Raw genomic sequence first — 20,250 nt, forward strand, 5'->3', positions numbered from 1 at the left:
TTTTATTTCTTTAATTATTTATTAGTAAGTAAAAGTCAAAGTTTTCAAAAAAACAAATGTCTTTAGAGAATTTTCGTATGTAAAAGAGCAAAGTAAGACTGCAATACTGCATACTTAGCATTTGCGACAAACATTTTTATAATTGAATATCCAATATTTGGGATAAGTTGTTTCTTGCATAGAAACCACAATGATTAATATGTGAATGATCAGCTTACAACAAACATTAGACTATGAATACAACATTAACCAATGATAAAATTCTTGATGATGAAGCAATTCGTCACAATTATGAACAAATATTGGTATAAACATAAATGACGAAATAGATACATAAATTAATGATTAGGAAAACAAGTGTGGATAAATTATTTGGAAATTTTTTACCCAGCATGAAGATCATTTTCTGATGAAAGCTGATTATGATAAGTTTAATTTAGAGATGATTTCAAACCTCGAGCAGAAATGTGCTTCCAGTTAGCCTGAAAGAGAGGAAAGAATAAAATATTACAAACATCCTTCTGTTCTCTGTCGTAAATACTGATTGTATCATAAACGAAGTGTTTTGGCTCGACTTTAGAAGGACTGTTGAGGAAAACACGGAGCCAAAGATAAAATTGCAGCCCTAAAATTCAATTTCTATGGGACTATACTGACAAGGCCACAAATTATCAGCTGATTTTGAGTCGGAGACTGCAATGAAAGTGAGTGAGGAATAGGAAGTGCTTTGCAGCTGCAAAATCAATAGATTTGTTTTCAATTTATTCTTGCTGTTAAGCCTGCTGAAAAATCTCATTTTGATGATGGAATTTTTTTGGGGGATTGGAAACCAATTTTTGTTTACGTAGCAGAAAATATATTCTCTAAGGAAACATATTGTGCATGGTCTAACTCAATGGGAAGAAATAGGCATTTGTTTTCTGTCCTGAACTCAAAATCGTCTCAATGCAATCGATATCATTTTCTCACTAAAATGCCTTCAGCATTACACAATACTCTCTTCCAATTGAGGTGCAGGGTGCCAGAGGCGCATTTACTGATTGCAATGTTTCAAAATCTCTGCTAATATTTCATTCATTGTAAGGATAGAGAATGCATGCGTTTCATTGAAATTTTTACTGAATATTTTTCATGATTCAACAACATTCTACAAAAACAATTCCAGAAAAAACTCATGTGATATTCTTCCCAAAGACATAAATTAGCGACGGAAATTTTGAAACGCAGCGTTGAGAGGCGCCTTCTTCAACACCCAGCAGTTTAATTGGACTGCATTTTGCAATTAAGAATTAAAATTTCTGGGCATAAGTTAGAAACAGCATATGTGCCATGAGTTCCCCTATACAGGTAGATGCTTTATGGATGAGCCTGAAGAGTGTAGCTTTAATTGCTAAATGTGATCCAATTGTGGTACATATTCGCACAACATTCTTTTGTTTAAAAGCAACTAAATTTCTGTTAAAGTGATGATGTAAACGAAAAACTCTTGAAACAAGCCTTTTTAATTTTTACTTTTCAACTCCTACAAACTTCTTCAGAGCTCCCAAACTGTTGGTTGTCTTTAGACATAAGTTTTATTTTCTTCACAAGACATTCTCTTTTACCTCCCTTAATTTTCATTTTTAAGGAATGACTTACACATAATCCGGTATCCAGAGTGATCCTGCTGGGTTATCAGATGTTATCCCTGATCTTAGATAAACACTTTTGGATTCTGTGACAGCCCAAACTTCAGATCGATCGGCAGAAATGTCAATAAAATTTCCATCTGTAAAGCGCCAAAAAATTAAGAAATGAAAAGTGGAACGGACTCAACAAATGAAAGAAGTACAATAAATATTTTTGATTATTTTTTTTTTTTTTTAAAAAAAAAGGGAAAAAAAACAGAGTGTAGATGGAAAGAAAGATGGAAGAAAACTAAGTTGTGTTAAGCTTTGACTTCGTAATTTTTCTAAACACAAAATTTATTTTTGCAGTCTTACTTTTTTCCACGAAAACAAAGCTAAAATCCCGGAGGGGTCAACTGAACGTGCCATTTTCAAATCTCTGTCAAGCTGTCAATTTTTGACTTACACTTAAAGACTATGCAAACTGCATCTTGAGAGCTACTTTAATTTACTCAAAAACGAAAAGGGGCGGTACTTTTTTGACAACCTCTGTATTAATGCACACTATTGATCACCAGAAAAACTCTTTAAAAGCTACTTCAGAGAAAGATACATCTTTCACACTTTCAATTTGCACTTGTTGAATGCATGATTCTCACTAGACTAGGTATACTTAGACCAAACAGGAAAGAAGGGAGGTTACATACCCGAAGTATTTTCGACTTGTTGCCAATGAGTGCCCTCTGGAAAAACAGGTGTCACCTCTTTGCGTACATAGATTGAGCCACTAGAATTGAGGACCCAAATTCCACATTTTCCAACTGTAACTTTGGTCAACTGACAACCATTTGGAGCCTCAACCGCTTCCCACATATCTCCTACAATTAAAGAACAAAAAAGATGTACTAAATCAGAACTTCTGATAGAAAAAATATATAAACTGATCAAATTTTAATTCATAAAATTTCAATTGCAATGCCTTAATTGGCTTACATTATTGTGGTTCTTCTCAGGAGCAGGAAGTTTAGATTCACTGTTAATGTTAATTACAAACGTTCTTTCTCACGTATAGTTAAAATGAAAGTTTTCAAAACATTCAACATGTTCCGAGTGATATTTTGATGAGAAATGGACTGCATTTGGCAATTAGGAACAACAATTTCTGGCTCAATTTGGAAACAACATACATGTTACATTAGCTCCACTATAGACATAAGTGTTTTTACATCGTAGTTCCCGATTGCAAAATGTAGTCCAAATCATGTGGTATTATTGCCCTTCTGGGTAAGATGGATGGGTTCTTGATTAATTATCCTGTACACTGGATGATTTACAAATTGTCTCATTTTCATCCTAAATGTCAGATACAATGCTTTTGCTACTCTACCATGAGATTTTCTGTACTGCAAAACAGCAGTGCTGTTTCTCGAGGAATAAAATAAGTAGCTTCATAATTTAAATCAATAGCTTACCAATAGGATTGGATGAATTGATCCCAATTCTCCAAAATGCACAACCACTGCGCCCTATTGCCCACACTTGATTATTGGATCCACAGCTGATATTCGTCAGGGCTTGGTCATTCGGTATGTGCTCCCATGAACTCCCCTGAAATCGGAAAGATTCGTTCATTGACTATTTAGAATATTCTAGTACGCCCTTTTTTGGAAAGAAAATAAACAGAACTCTTATGAAAAAGTGAGCAAACATATAAAATTATATTGTCAGAAAAATATTTCTCTTCATGAATGACGTTTTCAAAACTGAAACAAATTTGCCAATCTACTTCAGACCTATCGGCCTTTGAAAAGCAATTTCCTTTTGTAGTCTTCTACTTTAATTAAATAGTTTGTGACTCCTCTGCCTAAAAACAAACTGCTTAGTTCCTTTCAGAAAATATAATTATATTTGAGGGCTTGAGGGTTTAAATGCCAACCCATTCCATTGAAAACGTATAAAATACATCACGACAGGAAGTAAATCACGACAGGAGGGCTTGAGGGTTTAAATGCCAACCCATTCCATTGAAAACGTATAAAATACATCACAACAGGAAGTAAATTATTTCGTGCTCAATGGATCAGCTGCCCCAGTTATGGAATAAGTTTCGCTAGTCAGATGCATGGTGACCTCTGTGTCATGACAGTATCAATGAATCAAAAACTTAATTTTGGAGCTACGTGGTGTCACACTTTGGCGATCAATACATTGGTAATCCAATCAATCAATATGTTGGTTTTAACCTGTGTTTTATTTTTTCCATTGAAAATGCCCAAGAGTATGGGAAAAACGTCTCGATTTTTTAACCTGTGGCATTTTTGGCCTATTTTTCTTCAGGTCGTGATCTTGTGCGTTGTACATTGGTGAATAAAGGAGTACAGTAAAAAATTCTTACCATTGGATTCTTTGGAGAGACATTATGCCTGAATAATGTGTCTCCATATACAGCAACTCCCCAGACGTAGGTGCACTGAGTTCCTTCGTTGTACTAGAAATTTGAACAGTTAAAAGATAAAACTATGAGGGACTGTAAATTAACTTAGTAGTGGATAGAGTCACTTTTAATAAAATCCTTGTAGCTGCAGATGTTGGAAATAACAATTCTACAATTAAAAATAGTTGGGAATATCATGTGAATGACTGAAATTAGTTATAAAGTATTACAAATATCAAGAAGTATTTTTCTTAGAATTTTGTCTCATCTAGAAATATTTATTGCCAAAGGATGCAAAAAAGGATTGCAAAAAAATTTGAGTCATTAGTAAATCTTTCTATCGATATGTTAAGTTACTTAAAGTTTGCAGGCACTGGCGGCACAGATTCCTAAAATCCAATGCGAAGGCCTTTCTAAAATATTATTATTATTTCAATTTGAAAAATTGAAAAGTATAGATTCAAGCATGAAGAGCAGTTTTTAAGGATTTAAACTACAGATTCATCATGTGGAATGAACTCCCAGAATAACTTCTGATTATAAAATAAAAACTTACAAATAATGAAACATCTTGTAATTTAGTGTTCCCAACTTCAAGCCAAGGTCCAGTGCTTTGAAGCTTGCATGTTCTGTACCACCGCCTCCTTCGAACTGTGTCTGTTAAACAGTTCTGCGGGTGATAAGTTGCTGGAAAATCGATGGCATACTGCCAGCCATCTTTATCTGTTCCTCCAGGAGTGTCGTAGTCTATGCACCAATCGGTTACCTAAATACATATTCGAAATAATCTCTTCAAAACAATGAGAAAATTCAAAAGTTATTGATCACTCAAACATACAAAAAAATCCATACAGTTGGGTTGTTTTTCCATTTACAGCTTTGTCAAGCACAAAAACTAAATGAGGGGACGATCGCATTATCACACATGAATTAAATCTTGCAGTGTGATCATATTTTGATCAGAGATTAACCATTGGACAGAGTGAATGACAAATGCAAAAGCCAACTTTTAGAAAAAACTCAGGCAATCACAATAGAGGTTTGACTTCGACAATGTATGTGAGCTTCCGGAGAAATGAGATTGTATGCTTGAAAAAAAATATTATATGGACATGTTAAAACGCCTCTTTCTTTTATAATTATATGAAAGTCCGGTACTTCTGTTCTGCAGGTAAGCAAGTTCGCCCCCAGGTCAGAAACCAACGGCGGTGTAACGATCTTTCAAAGAAACTTGGTAGAATTTCCCATGATAGATTTATATGCCACCTTTGGTCACCAACTTGCATGGTGGATCTGCGCACATTAAAACTGACCAGAAATAGCTTACCCATTGCCAATGTCTGTTAGGAAGCTTTGTGGTCTCAAATGACTTTTTCTCACATCCAGTTTCATCACTCCACATGGGTCGATCCGTGGGTAAGCCATGAGTTGTATAACCACCAAAAGGATTCCACCGCTGATTTTCGTAAACATAATAATGGTATGTATCTTCCATGGAATGTATATTGGTGTTTGTTAATTCTAAACCTGAGGGAAAAAACAATTTGTTCAAGTAATAGAGATAGCTCTAGTTTAATTTGATGTATCACTTTGGAGTATGTATGTAGTTCTTAAAACCTCCAAAAAACATCACTTGGTCTGATCAGTCACTACGATAGGAAATGTAGTTGCAGGTCAATAGCCATATCAACTTTTTAAGAACCCAAATTAAAATAAATAAATGTGATTTGATTATTAACAGGAGATTATAAACTTTGAAAATATAAATTAACAAAAAATGAGTCGTATCAGAAACTCTAACTTCAAATTACCTGATTTTAACAAAAAGGACAAATTTGCTTCGGAAGCCGAACTGCTTCTATCTTCAGCGAGTGACAACTGGTCGTCACCCGCTGTCCTTCGTGTTAAAATCAGGTAACTTGAAAGTTAGAGTTTTTGATACGACTCATTTTTTGTTAAATAAATGTTACCTCGGAGGTCACATTTTCAGGGGAAGTATGATTAGAATATTTTGCTTTCAGACATTTGAATGGCACAGACTATAACGAGATACTCCTGCTCAACTGAAGAAAGCTCGCAGAAAGCATATTCAGTGCAGTTGATGAATATTCCAGCATTATTTAGATCAGGATTCTTCTCTTCGTCGTATTTGCCTTGAAAAAATCGATGGTTTGAGGCGATCAGAATAATTCTGCATTATTCAGTTTGACCTTAAACTTTCAATTTTTCTTGCAAAAGAACAGGTGACAAGTTGACTGACATACAAAATTAAAGACATGATGGCTTGATAGTTTCCAATCCAACGTAACGCCTACAACTCATGAGCCTGAGGCTCCTGTCTCAGCTTGGTCTCTTCAATTGAGAAGATTTAAACAATTAAATGCATTGAGAGTTAGCGGTTCATTTACATACCTCCTAGGAAAGCTCCTCCCCAGCCACCAGTGTAAACCCAGGGAACTTTATTTAAACCAAGACCCCAAGTCACTCCTGAGGCGCAGGTTTCGACCACATCTAGATGACCACCAATTTGACGCCAGTACAGTTCCTCTTGCTCCAATATAGCCTGCAATTTTAAAACCGTAACCTGTATTAGAAACAAAATCCATAAAGGGATGCTGTCTTTGACAAGCTTCATTGGCAGTAGGATGACTGAAGTGCCTGGGTGTTTAAACACCAAATATCTGAAGCTCCTGACGTAAACATTTTACGATATCCTGTCTCCTTTTCCTTTTTTTTGACAGAGGTAGCTTATGTTAAAACTTATAGGCTCTCTGCATTTATGGATTGACATCAATAGTCAGATGAACATCAAACATGAATTTTGTGAAGGATCACAAACAAATCTGAGACGCCAGATAATTTTTAAACATTTTGTACGGTAACTTTACCTAAGATTTTCCGCTTTTAAAAATTCATTTGGTATTTTTTCTTTTTTTTCCTATTTCACTTTCAGCAGCCAAAGTTTTTCCTGTTACGCTTGATTGGAATACTCATTTAGAAATTAATCTTTTCTTTAAATTTATTGCGTTGCAATCCATGAATCAGATAATTGAACATTTTGAAGCACCTTTGCAATAACTGACACAGCTACATAAGAATTTTTAATATTTCGAAGCACTAACTGATTTCAAGATAAAAGCAAAAACAGAGGAGCAGTCTTGTATAAATCAATAACTAACAGAACGGAGGACATACACTTGGTGTTGCATATGTGACTTCACTGACAACAACATCTCCGCTGATTCGCAGTTCAGTAATTCCTTCAGGATTCATTCGGTGCTCAAAATAGGTTATTGGCATCTCACATAACAGTATCTAAAAATATGGAGGACAAAACATGTAACTGACGTAATTATTGAAGAAATTTAAAGCTAAAATTTTAGAAAACAATTTTAAAAAAAATAACTCTGTGGTACTCTGTTTGAGAAATATCTGGCAAGTTTTAATTACAATGCTCCTCTTTGTAACACATCGTCAACAGACTAAACAATTTTACGTCATAATAAGTGTCTTTATACAGAGAGAGAGAGTACTGTGCATCCATTGGTAGGAAAAGTTTCCTTCTCACAGAGCTACATACAAACTCTTTTTTTACGAATTGATGGCAAAACCAGAAACATTTGCATCCTAATATGTAATATGTAAAGTAAACACTTTTGGTTTTATTCTTTTTTGTTATTCCAATATATCAACAGACTTTTACTACCAAAAAATTACTGAGATTTCTATGCAAATATCAATTTGTTTTTCTATTGGAAAAAATACATAACAAGAGAAGAACATACTTTTTTCACAACATAACAGCTATAATCTTCTTCTGCAGAAATTTTCAGGAGGAAAGCAAATGATTTTTTTCAATATTTTATCCTTTAGTCTCATTTTAATCTTTCCATTCAATTTTGAAAAAGTTACTTTAGTAAAATAGTTGTTGCAAGATGACAAACAAGAGAAATTAGAAATAGATTTACCTTGAATCCTTCTTCCTGACACTCAATTTGCAATTTGAACTCAGCACCAGGTGCAAACAATTGAGGCCCATCCCGATCCTCTTCGCCCCAGTCACCGTTTTTCTTACTATTTCGTACGAATACTCTTTCCCTCAGCCGAGGATTCAGATGCAAAGCTATGTTGCGTGATCCACCACACTCAAGATCAATTGCAAACCTGATTACGATTTAAAAAGAAAAAAATAGTTTTGAGGTTTTCATTTACTTTCATTAAACTTTGCATTTTGCATTAAATCTTAACGACGCATGTTTTCATTTCCTTGATGATCAGAATCTTTGTTCACAAGCTCATAGAGAACTTTAACAAAATCTTGCCATATTCTTGCAAAAAATCTAAAACAGTAACCTGGCCGTATATTGGTGCAGGATTTCAAACAGGCCTGCACAAATCAATGCCGAGGTGCAAACTTGCATGCTGTACACATATGCGAGTCTTTGATTCAAACTTGGTTTGGTCTTGAAGAAACCGAAGCTTCATATCAGATATTGACTGATACAATAAATTTAACACATCTCTTTAAAACTAGCTATGGATTGTTTGAGAGAGGACTTCGTCGATTGGTATTACCTGTTTGGATCATCCTCCAAGGGCATGCCTTCCACGATCAATTTTGAGCCAGGAGGGAAACTGTTCAAGAGTGGTAACGCAAGTGGAACTGATTTTCCTTTGACATCAAATTCTTTATAGAATAAACTATCTTTCAACTGCTTTGACTGGAAAAAATATTGATAGAAATAAGCTTTTAATTACATAATCTGAGACGATTTTAGGCTTTTAACATCCAGAATACAAAAAAAAATTCTTCACCTAAATCTAAAAATGAATGAAAAGATCTGAAAAATACATCAATTTTTTCAAATTTGTCGAATTTCAAACGACAAATCATGTTACGGTCAGAAAATTACACCACATGCTGGTGCTTTATTTTACTGATAAGTTAAAAATTATCTTGATCCTGCAGAAAAAAAGAGAGCAATACAAGCCTCCCTTGCGTTCTCTTCCTTAATACTTTACTTTAAAACAGATGCTAGTAATCCTCATACCAGACAGGCATCGCAATTATTCTTTTTGAATTGAGATCGAAAAATTAAAAGTAAGCAAAAAAAAAAACCGGAAACTAAAAATTCAAACTAGCTCTGCTGACCACTCAGCAAAAATAATTTTTGATGTTTGCATTAAGAAAGGAAAATAAAGAACAGACAAATTTTTGACAGACTCAGTAAGAATATGAGAATAGGGTAAATAAGCGCAAAGAACATACATACCTCCAAGGTGATAGGATCAAACACATAGACATCTCCTAGTGCAGTTGTTGCCCAAACAGATGAACAGCTAGGAGAACCCTGAGCATTATGTAGTTGGGCACAGACTGGAAGAAGAATGACATCGTAAGAATTTTACTCTCTTTTTTCCATTTCTTTTTAACAAAATTAAACAACACTAGGGGGCTTCGCCTCCTGGCCACTCTGCGATTAAACCCCCCAGAGGCGTTTCGTGCCTCTAATATGCAGATATCCTGAGATCGTTAGAAGATCATTAAGAGTTAGGGAAAATCCGGTTTGGAGACGGGTGGAGGCATAAGAGCGCGCACGGCAGGAGGGAAGCAGGGAGTGGAGAAGAAACCGGTTTGTGACATGATTAGCGTTACACCCTCAGCGTGACACACCCTTATGATTTTATACTATAGAGTAAGATAAGTTGTTCAAATATTTTTCACTGTTAAAAGTATGTAGTCCAGTTTGCAATTGGTGAAAATAAAATGATATAATTTTAGGTTGCAAATCTTTATAGGAAGATTTTGCATTTGGAATGACCGAGAATGGACTCACTTTACTAATGCAGCGTTACTTACATTAAGTAAGTTACTTGGGCAGACAAGCTTTCCTGATTTTAAAGGAGCAAATATTTTAGATATTGCTTTTTTTGGCCCAAATTTGAAACATACCTGATGAAAAGTTGGCAAGCCATTCTGCAAATTGAGTGTCACTGGTAAACTGAAGCTGAAGGGGTGAAATTTTCAAACGAGTGGAGTAAATTGTGTGAAGAGCTAAACAAGGGTTTCCTGGACCACTGATATTCATGACACATGTTATTTCATTTAAGCTCAGCTGCGCCTGAAATGCGAACAAAACAAGGAATAAGGAGGAGAATAGGATAAACTATAGAAATACTTTGTTCAAGTCAACAATACTGTTCCTTCGGGTATTAAATTTTTTCATGAAAAAAGACCCACAAAAAAGTTAGGATACATTTTTTGCTGGAATCTTTCCATGCTGTCAACTCGTGAATCATTGGATGATGTAAATTTTTCTTGCATTTGAATAAGAAGCTAGATCAACATTTAAACCCTCTGCACTGATGCAAATCCAACATGAATTGGTGACATCCTCAGAATTTGAATCATCTTGCTTCTCATGAAGTGGTACAGACTCCAACCCTCTGTCATCCACCTCAAGATTTACCTCCATTGCTAGTAATGAGCCTGCACTGTTTATTGGACCCCACGCTGGGATGCTGCGTTGAGATTGATCCACCTCATTTCCACTAAAATTTTACTAAAGACAGTGTGAATAAAAAAATTAGATGTCTTAACGATCAATTTTAGCTAATGTACCACTTGCGACTACCTTTACCGAAAGAGCGCATACTACTGACTGCCAGTTAGGTACTGTTTGCTGCTACCTAATGACATTTAATACAGACAAAAAATCTGCTTTTCACAAATAATACAAACCCTTGTGGATGATCTATCTAGCGATAGAATGGAAAAAGTTCCAAAATCCAAAACTCCTGTCTTGCATCCAATCCACTCAAGCTCGATTGTGCAGTCTTCAAAATTCTGCCAGCCTTGCAAACACACTTTACATTTCCCGTTGCTGATCCAAGATTTCCTGAAGAAAAATCAAAATGAAACATAACCCTCATAGCTCTCACAAGAATACTCTGAAAGGAAGAAAAATTGAAAATTGCAGGTACCAAAAATCATTACAAGATGAGACTAAAGAAGAACTGTCACATAGAAGGGATTGAAAAGGTCTCTGGAACCAAGGCCTGAACTTTAGAGCGGACTACCTGGTCCCTTCAAAAGCATATTGTCAGCAAAGAAGAGAATAATTTGTTTAAGACGTAGGGAATGGAGTCAAATAAATTTCTGGAATCTCCCTATGATCCAAAGCTTGGAGACTTTGAATCTAGCAAAGAGTACTTTCACCCTGGAATGCACCTTCCACACCATTAACAGTCTTTCACTTCTTCAATTTGTATATCTTAGACTAAGGACCAAATAACATTGAAGATATCTTTGATTAATAAGAGTATACCGTTAAAAACTGTTTGCATTGTTATGTTTGGTGTTTGCTTCCTGAGGGAGGGAGGGGGAAGGGGGTTGAGTTTATCTTTAAGAGAGCTCGTAGAAAAAACAGGTACAGTGGCTCAAGGTCAAATGTTGCAGGAACGGACCAAAGTCTCTCCTAAAAAATATGTTAACTTATTTTTACACAAAAGTAAAAAGCAATAAGAATTGAGGGCACTGTGCCTACAATTGAGAGCACAAAATCTCTCCCTGAGGTGAGATAAGTCTGCACTCATTAATAATTCTCTTAGACCATTGCTAAACTCCTGTTGATTTATTTTCAGCTTATAGAAATGTTTAAAATTACTTATAATTTATGATTGTACTGATTATTTATTTCAGAGGATCCTGATAAAATTTCCTATAAAAATAACAAATGTAATTTCATGAAGAGCTAGCCTAGGATGTAGATAAATCGCCACCTTCTGCCCAAAGTATCACAAGCGCCATTTACTCTTAAATGCTATGTCCCTAGACATCTCAATACGACAAAAGAAATATTAGATGCGACTTTTCAGTCACTCTCTTCATTAGTTTTTTTGTGAAAAACTGGACAAGTTTGCAAAGTTTCGCAACAAACTGCTTAGGCACAAATGGCGCTTGTAATACCTTGGCCGGAAAGTGACAAAATAAGCTGTGCTGGAAAAGAACAAACATTTTTCCAAACTATAAAATCTGATTAATATAAAAATGAAATATCTTAGAACTCAATCTGAGTTAGTGCTCTAACTCAAACAGATGCTTTTAATTTTTGATCAAAAGTTCAGAAAGAACAAGATGATGGAAATTACAATTAGGATTAGAAAAAAATTACTTGAAAAGAACAAAAATTATTATAAATGAAACTTACGTTTCAACAGCTAACTCATAATGCTCAAAGTTTTCAGTGGATTTTGAGTGAGCAATTTTAAGGTCATTCAATATTTTTGTTCGCCACGGTGCACTGATGACTTTTGAAGAATCGCCCTCTAGAAACCTGGAAAATAACAAATCAATGAATTGAAGTGTTTCAAAGTAGTTATAAGTTAAGAAGAAATTAATTCACAACTGAATCAAATCTCTTTACAATAAAACTTGAATTCTTGTTGAAAATAAATGTAATACTTTTCTGAATTAGATGTAAAACAATGGATAAACATGTTGTAACCTAACCTTTAGGCAGCAGAAAATGGCCTCAAAATATATTTCTAAAATTTTATCAGATTTCTTTTCCAATAAAAGCAACCCACTCACACAAAAATGGGTCCTCTATTCACGATTTTAATGAGCACAGAAATCTGCAACGAGAATACAAGCTTGATATATTAAAAAAAAAAAAAAAAAAAAAAAATAGACAAAATAAGTATTTGAATAAATACCATGAACATTCAAATTTCACATTAATAAAGACGTACCAGTCTGGTAAGGAAGCTGGATCAACATTTAAACCACCTGCACTGATGCAAATCCAACATGAATTGTTGACATCCTCAGAATTTGAATCATCTTGCTTCTCATGAAGTGGTACGGACTCCAACCCTCTGTCATCCACCTCAGGATTTACCTCCTTTGCTAGTAATGAGCCTGCACTGTTTATCGGACCCCACGCTGGGATGCTGCGTCGAGATTGATCCACCTCATTTCCACTAAAATTTTACAAAAAGACATAGTGAAATAAAAAAGTAGATGTCTTAACGATCAATGTTTATATAAAATGTGTAAAACTGGGCGTGTTTCTATATTCTGCTGGTATTATTATTACCTATTGTTGATCTGAAAAAAAAAAAAAAAATGATTTTAAAGTCCTAGTAGGAATGGAGAATTTGCATGCAAATTTTTTATTGCTTCATCTGAGAGTGCCTAATGAGCTGAGTTCGCAGTATTTTTCATAATTTTTTTCTGACATGGGAAATTGGAGAAAAATAGATTTAAAAGTGAGAAAATGTGCCGTTTATGACGTCATCTGGCAGCATTTTCCATTTAAACACATGTATTTTAGCAAATTAGGTTATTTTGTCATATTTTTTTTACTAATTGTCCAATTTTGAAACCACGGATATCCTCGTCCTCAGTTCTCCTAGTAGTATCATTTTAAAGATGAAATTCACAAAATTTCAGACACCTGCAAATTCTCTATTTTACAGAACAGGCAGAAATACCTCATGGAATTGTACTTTCTGTGGAGTTTTTTTACATTGTTGGGTATTCATTTACAAATACATACCTATCAATGATAGTGCTTTTATTGGTTCCATTTTCATCGTCAGATGCATTCAAAGCAGGTGCACTTGGGGTCGAACTAACTCGGTTTTCATTTGATTCCTGAGGACAAAAAAATGTTTTATGGATAAACTCCTATGTTTATGAGAAACAGCAAGAAAGAAGGAGAGAGACAGTGAAGTTATTTTGAAAAACTATTCAACTATTGAAGCAATGAAGGTGCCCTTAGGTGGGAGATATATCTCAATAGCTTCCTGCGAAGAAAAAGTTGTACGATTTTTAATTATGAGCAAGAGCTGGGTATAAAGCATCTTCCAGATTAGAGACAAAGATGTTGAAATGATGTCATAGCGATGATGCGTGTTTTTGTAAGATGGAAATACTCATTATGTTACTCAAGTATGCTCATATTTTTTTTTTAAATTTCTGACAAATCTATAGTACCTATTCAGTGATTTATATATGCTCGATACTTAAGAGTGTGACAAGCAGGGCCGTGCGCTGGTCCCTAGTCGTTAGTAGGAGAAGAGGAAGTGAAAAAAAACTCATTTAGATCTAGATTAGGTCCGAAATGCGTCCGCAAGTTGCCTCCCTGATTGGTCATAACTAGTATTGCTCCACATGGTGCACCTCTAATAGGGAAAATTTACTCTAACTGAATTTTTTCCCTCTGTGAAAAGTATTCCTGTTTTACAGATATAAGCACCGTTGCTGAGAAGTCATATAGAATCTAAAGTTTAATTGATAGGGTGACAAAGAGGTTAAAGGAATACTAACCACAGAAGAATGGTTTGCACCGTCATCAGATTCGGTATTTGAGCTTGCCACCTGCACAGGCGCACTAAGAGGTTTCCATTTCTTTCCTGTCAACTCTGTTGGAATGATACCAACTCTACAATAAATTTGTCTATCGTCATTTCCAATTGCCCAAACCTAAAAAACAAAAAAGAGTAAAAAAATTGATGCATGGATCATTTTAAAAACCAAATGAAGTATGAAAGTAGAAAGTAACCATCCATGAAAAAATAGGGTACTGGAAGAGGTCATCGATAGACTTCAAGCAAATAAAAAGAAAAAAAGATTGAGGGTAGATAGTGACATGATTTATTCTCCAACTCCCTGGAAAAGGACGCCAGAGAATATGAAGGTCATCATGTTGATTAGTGAGAGGCACAAAATGTCCACTCATCCTCGTCTCATCTGAAAAGTCCTTGAAAATAAGTATGAGAACAACATGAAAAATATGTCAAAGGTGGAACTGCAAAACAACCGATCTCGTTTGCAGTGTTTCAAAATCTCCACTCTCATATTATTTTATCAAAGGATAAAACACCAACGATATTGCTTAAAATTTTCACAGAATATTCTCCATTCAGAGGAGAAAAATTACGAAAGTTTTCAAGAATTGCTGTTAAATATTTTCCTCCTTTAAAAAATAAATTATAACAGAAAGTCTGCAGCATGAGACAAGCAAACAGAGATTTGCATTTTTTCAGTTTCACTGTTAACATTCTTAAGCATTACCTGCTGGGTCAAAGTGCATACTGCAAAGTCATGAGGTTTCAAAGTAAGCAAACCTCTTTGACAGGCCGAAAGGAACAGGGATAGGTAGGGACATCTTCCTCTATTACATCTTTGAAACATGATTTAAAAATTTGGTTTTATTTATCTTTATTAACTGCTAGACTGCCAATGTGAAACACAGCATTTGATTAGACAAATCGAATGTTAAATCATTCAACTGCGAATGATTTCAGCTTTCCACTTTGAGGCTTTCAAAAAAAGTATTTCAACAATATGTACCTAAAATGAGATTTCTTTCCACAAAAACGTTATGTTTTTCCCATTGATCATTGTCATTGATTGTAAAATCCTAAAATCAAAAGATTTACCTGATCATTATCTGTGATTGAGACATAAGACATATTTCCAACCATTTCAACCCAACCAGCACCTCTTGCCAATTCATCGCTCATGTGGCCACCTCGAGCAGAGCGCACACCTTTGCGAAACCACACCCGATTATCATTTGAAACTGCCCAAACAGCGTTTGTTCCCACAGAAACTTGCATGATTTTTAAGTCAGGTTCAGGAGGGCCTACTTCTAACCAGTAGTCTCCTGTAAAAAAAAGAAAATAAATAGATTCAAAGTTAGAGTTGTAAAAGAGTACGTCAGTCTACAAGTCACAACATCATATTTTGATAATATCAAACTATAAAAAAAGACAAAATAATAATAATAATATCTGTCTAAATGCACATTTTATACATCCAATACTGACAGGAAATATTGCCGGCCAAAAAAACGAGTGTATATGACATCATCATCCACGGCATTGCAAACCATGACACCTTTCATTTTTGTTTGGTGGATATTGTTTGTCTGCTGAACAATCAGTGCAAGCACGTGCTGTGCATCAATGAGTGATGAAGTAAACATGAGATAACTATGGTACAAGTCAAGAGTGCAGAATCTTCCAAAATTCCACAATTCAAATGGCCACTCATCAGGGACCATTCATCACACACAACCATTAAGTATATAAATTATAATCAAGCTCACTATAAACAAGTGCCTAGCTTCTTGGGAAGGAAAATTGTGGAGCACCTTGATTTTTGGGGAGGAAACTATTACGTTGCTTTAAGTGTTGGAGGTATTTTTAAAGCGGAGCTTACTTTTGAGGAGGAGAAGAATGATTAAAAGCGTTGTACTACATGCTGGAAGTCTTTCAGATGCATTATTTTGAGGGAAGGAAACTACTAAACGTGTTGTTGTATGTGAAGGCTCAATTATAGCAAAACATCAAATTTTGTGGAAGGCAAATGATAAAAATGGGTAGGCAAAGGACTTCTAGCGCCTCTGCAAAACGCTTGAAAAGGGACAAACTGGGACTTTAACTTCATTTGATCATACCTGTTGGGGTATCTTGCGTGATACCGATACGTATTAATGCTCTCCCATTCCAGAGAACTGCCCACAAAAACCCAGACGGTCCACAACTGATTTGACGAACCTCACAACACCTGGGTAATGTGACAGCTGACCATCTGGTGCCCTCCGGCGATTACTACCTACACCTGCTCGCCACATAACCTGAAATCCAAAGTAAAAAATTTACTACTAGAAATATTTTCCTTGGTCCATTCCTTCATAAGAGATATTAACTTTCTACTTCTTAGTTTCTGATCACTACTTTGATTGTTTTGCATCCCATTTTAATGATAAATCTGCTTTACTGTTTTGATTTCCATGGCTGAAGTAGAAAAATGCTTAACTCTATTGTAACGTTAGAAGACTGATTTTGACCTTTGATTAGATTTTAATTTTTCAAAAGAAAACAAGGCAAACAATCTCCTGGAAATTTTCTGAAACGTTCTTGAAAGAGTGAAGATAATTCAGAGAAAATTTTAATGAAAACTTTTTATTGTTTTTTTAAAAAATGTAAATCGCAGGTCAAGATTTACAATGTCCTAGTCTGGAATACGCATTTTTTATATGTCAGTTATTTATATTCTTCTCTAGTATAAGTACTCCTCAAATCTTTGCATGAACTGACACAAATATATGATGCAAAAACACATGAAAAACAACTCTCTGTAAGATTTTACCTGAAGTAAGTACATTATTACATAGTGAAAATTACTTACTCGTCCTTGTGCAGTCACTGCCCATACTGATATATTTTCTGAGTTGCAGCCTAAAAGTTTATTACCACCAACAGATATACCTATGAATGGCTCCTGAAATTTCAAGTTAAAAGATAATGAATATTGCTTAAAACTGATGCTTTCCTTATTGAATGGCTTGAGGGATAAAGGTTCAAGATGACATTTCTGAACAATATGCAATCTTAGTAATTGGAGTAAAACTTATCTCCAGTGTCTTCTTTGTGAAGAAATTTAACTGGATGAAAGCTCAATTTTGCGCTTTAATATTAAAATTCCACATGTATAAAGGCTACATATTGTGTAATTTTCAATTTTGAACGTATTTCTATTTTCCTCAAAATCTTGAAAAATGTCTTGCATACCTTATTAATGTTGACCTCTTACAAAGTCTTGCAGGAAAACTGTAAAAATTAGATTTATCTGTTTATTCCATCTTGAATTCACTAACCAAGACTTAGAAGCCTCAAAAACTATTTCTCAGCTGGATCAGGTATAAATTTTTGGCTAATTGAGAGCATCAACTGCAAAGAACACATCAAACAATGTACAATACCCAGGGTTGCCACAGAATTAAGAAAATGAAATTTCTTCGATTTCCTGACACATTTCAGTAATTCTCTAAACAATTGAAGATATGCCAGAAGGTTAAAAGACATAATTAGAAATAGTTTTCAGGCATTTCGATGTTGTAAGTTAGCAATCTCATAATGTGAATTGCGACGGCGCAGACTTCCAATCATACTTTATTTTTTAAACGGAAAACTACTCTAACAGCAATTCTTTAAAACTGCCGTGATTTTTCTTCTCTTGCGAAGGAAAATTCTGCAAAAACTTCAAGAAATGATGTTAATTTGTTCTCATTTAAAAAAATAACATAGAGGCGGAGATTTTCAGACAGTGCAAACGAGTTATGTGATTGCCGACTTACACCGTCAATTTGTTCTTTGAAACGTCAAACCCATTCTGGAAAGCAAGTAAAAATGACTTGACAATTCTGCCCTGCCCTTTTTCATCAATTTCCCTGACATTTGCCAGTTTTCCCAGTATTTTTTTAACTGTATTGATAGCAACTCTATGTTCCAGATTAATAATCAAGGTAAGAAATGCTTACAAAGCCAGTATAAACAGATACTTCCTTCAGCATACGACAAACTGGACCACTACTTTGACAAGAGGCAACAATTTATTAGAAAAAAGACATACAAACCTCAGTGGGATCTTTGTGTAAAGGAGCAATTGCACACCATGAATTCATAGCACTATATCTACGATATCTGAACCATTTTCTCCTTCTGACTGTTGAGGACCATTGCTTGTTAGGAGAGTACATCATAGGAAAGTCAACAGCATACGTCCATCCCTACATAAAATGCTGAATATTAGTTAGTTAAATAAATGCAAGGCTATACTCACCCAGCAACTGCCAAAAATAATATTACAAAGACATAGCTGCAACATTAATTTTGGCAGTAACATTGCAACATTGTTTTCACAAACACTTTTAGCAGACGGATATAATCAAAACCTACTTTAAAGCAACCAAGTAAAACAGCAGTGTATTGCACAAAGCTTAGAAAATAATGATTTGAAATAATATTTTAAAAAAAGAAAAAAAAGCAACTTAAATTAAAGAAGAATGTTTTCCTATTCTTTTTTCTTTGTAAGATTTACCTGCAACCATCACCATAACCATAACCATGCACCATAAACTGTTCTTTTACCCTGTCATTCAAAAAGTCATTGAGAAATCTATTGATTTATATCATTAAAGGTATTTCTTGCTGGATTTAGAGATAAAATAAATTAAAGTGAATGACAATGTTTTCTTGTTCTTTTGAAGTGTGGTTACTACAATTTCTTACTTCAATTGGAGCATTGTCACAGAGGTAAGAATATGAATTATGAAAGACAGATCCCATACAAAAATTCTCTTGGTTACTAACATCTTTCTCCAATGGTTGTCCGTCCAGATTTAATTCCAACTGCCAGTCGCTTTCCCACTGCCATGCCATTGATGGTAATCGAATTTTATCTAAACTGCGGTCTGTTAAGCCATCTTTACTTGACCAATGACAGCGATCTGTGGGAAGGAAGTGAGTGCCAAAACCGCCGATGGGTACCCATCTCTGCGACAAAAATAGAAACAATCGAGAAATAATCACCAATTAAATCAGTACTTACAGAAAATTAATTTTGGTTAAAAACCACAATTAGAGAGAAAATATTTTCTAGAGGAAATCAGGAATATTTTTGATGCTTTAAAGTATAACTTTTTTCAGAGAAATACTTGTACAATTCTTTATTAAGACAGCCACTTCTAGAGTCGTATCTTTTTGGGTCAAAGATTTCTACCTATATGTAAAATATAATGAGAAATTAATTGTTTACCTGATTCTCGTAAGCTTCTTCCTTGATTCTAATTGGTACATCCAGTCCGTAGACATTCACATAGACTTGCCTATCCCCTCCAATTGCCCAAAGATAATGGGGTACAGATGATATTTGCTTGAACTCCACACCTAAGTATGGAAACATCTCTCCATTTCGAGCCACTTGTTGATAGCCCAAGTACTCTCCCTTCGCCGTTAATTCCAAAAAGCATAGAACTAGGCATTTTTCTAAAAACAGGAAAAGCATTAGGGTGAATTATTATCCTGGTAGATATTTCTAGGAGTAACTTGATGAGCATAATTACCAGGAGGGTGCTGAAAACTAGAAACACACTGCTCTCTTATGAAATTTTTAGTGAACCTTCCAATGGTGTGAAAATATTGCCAGGCTGCACAAACTGCGCCATCAGCTTCTAATTAATCCCACTCTTTGACAGGATCCAGCATGAAACATGCAAATTCCAAGAAGACTATTTCATTGATTGGCACTTTCAGTTCATCAACACAATCAACGCTAACAATCAATACTATCTACCATGAACAGCAGCGAGTTGAAAGATTTTACTATTGGTAACTGACGTTTGAACTGAG

General features: G+C 34.9%; 1 protein-coding gene across 1 annotated transcript; it reads right to left on the reverse strand.

The window, feature by feature from the left end:
- Positions 1–1,441: 1,441 nt before the first annotated feature.
- Positions 1,442–19,883, reverse strand: Pex23 (tectonin beta-propeller repeat-containing peroxin 23). The gene is given in 25 exon segments (XM_072300417.1): positions 1,442–1,768; positions 2,315–2,485; positions 3,080–3,215; positions 4,003–4,095; positions 4,598–4,807; positions 5,369–5,568; positions 6,454–6,604; positions 7,237–7,356; positions 8,010–8,205; positions 8,617–8,762; positions 9,315–9,418; positions 9,995–10,163; positions 10,784–10,940; positions 12,252–12,377; positions 12,796–13,026; positions 13,605–13,702; positions 14,378–14,533; positions 15,493–15,719; positions 16,515–16,667; positions 16,670–16,694; positions 17,249–17,341; positions 18,477–18,629; positions 19,213–19,395; positions 19,658–19,798; positions 19,800–19,883. Coding segments are annotated over 25 exon segments (3,657 nt in total). The 3' UTR covers positions 1,442–1,634.
- Positions 19,884–20,250: the final 367 nt, after the last annotated feature.

This window comes from Bemisia tabaci, chromosome 5 (assembly GCF_918797505.1).
Source record: "Bemisia tabaci chromosome 5, PGI_BMITA_v3".
Taxonomy (NCBI): domain Eukaryota; kingdom Metazoa; phylum Arthropoda; class Insecta; order Hemiptera; family Aleyrodidae; genus Bemisia; species Bemisia tabaci.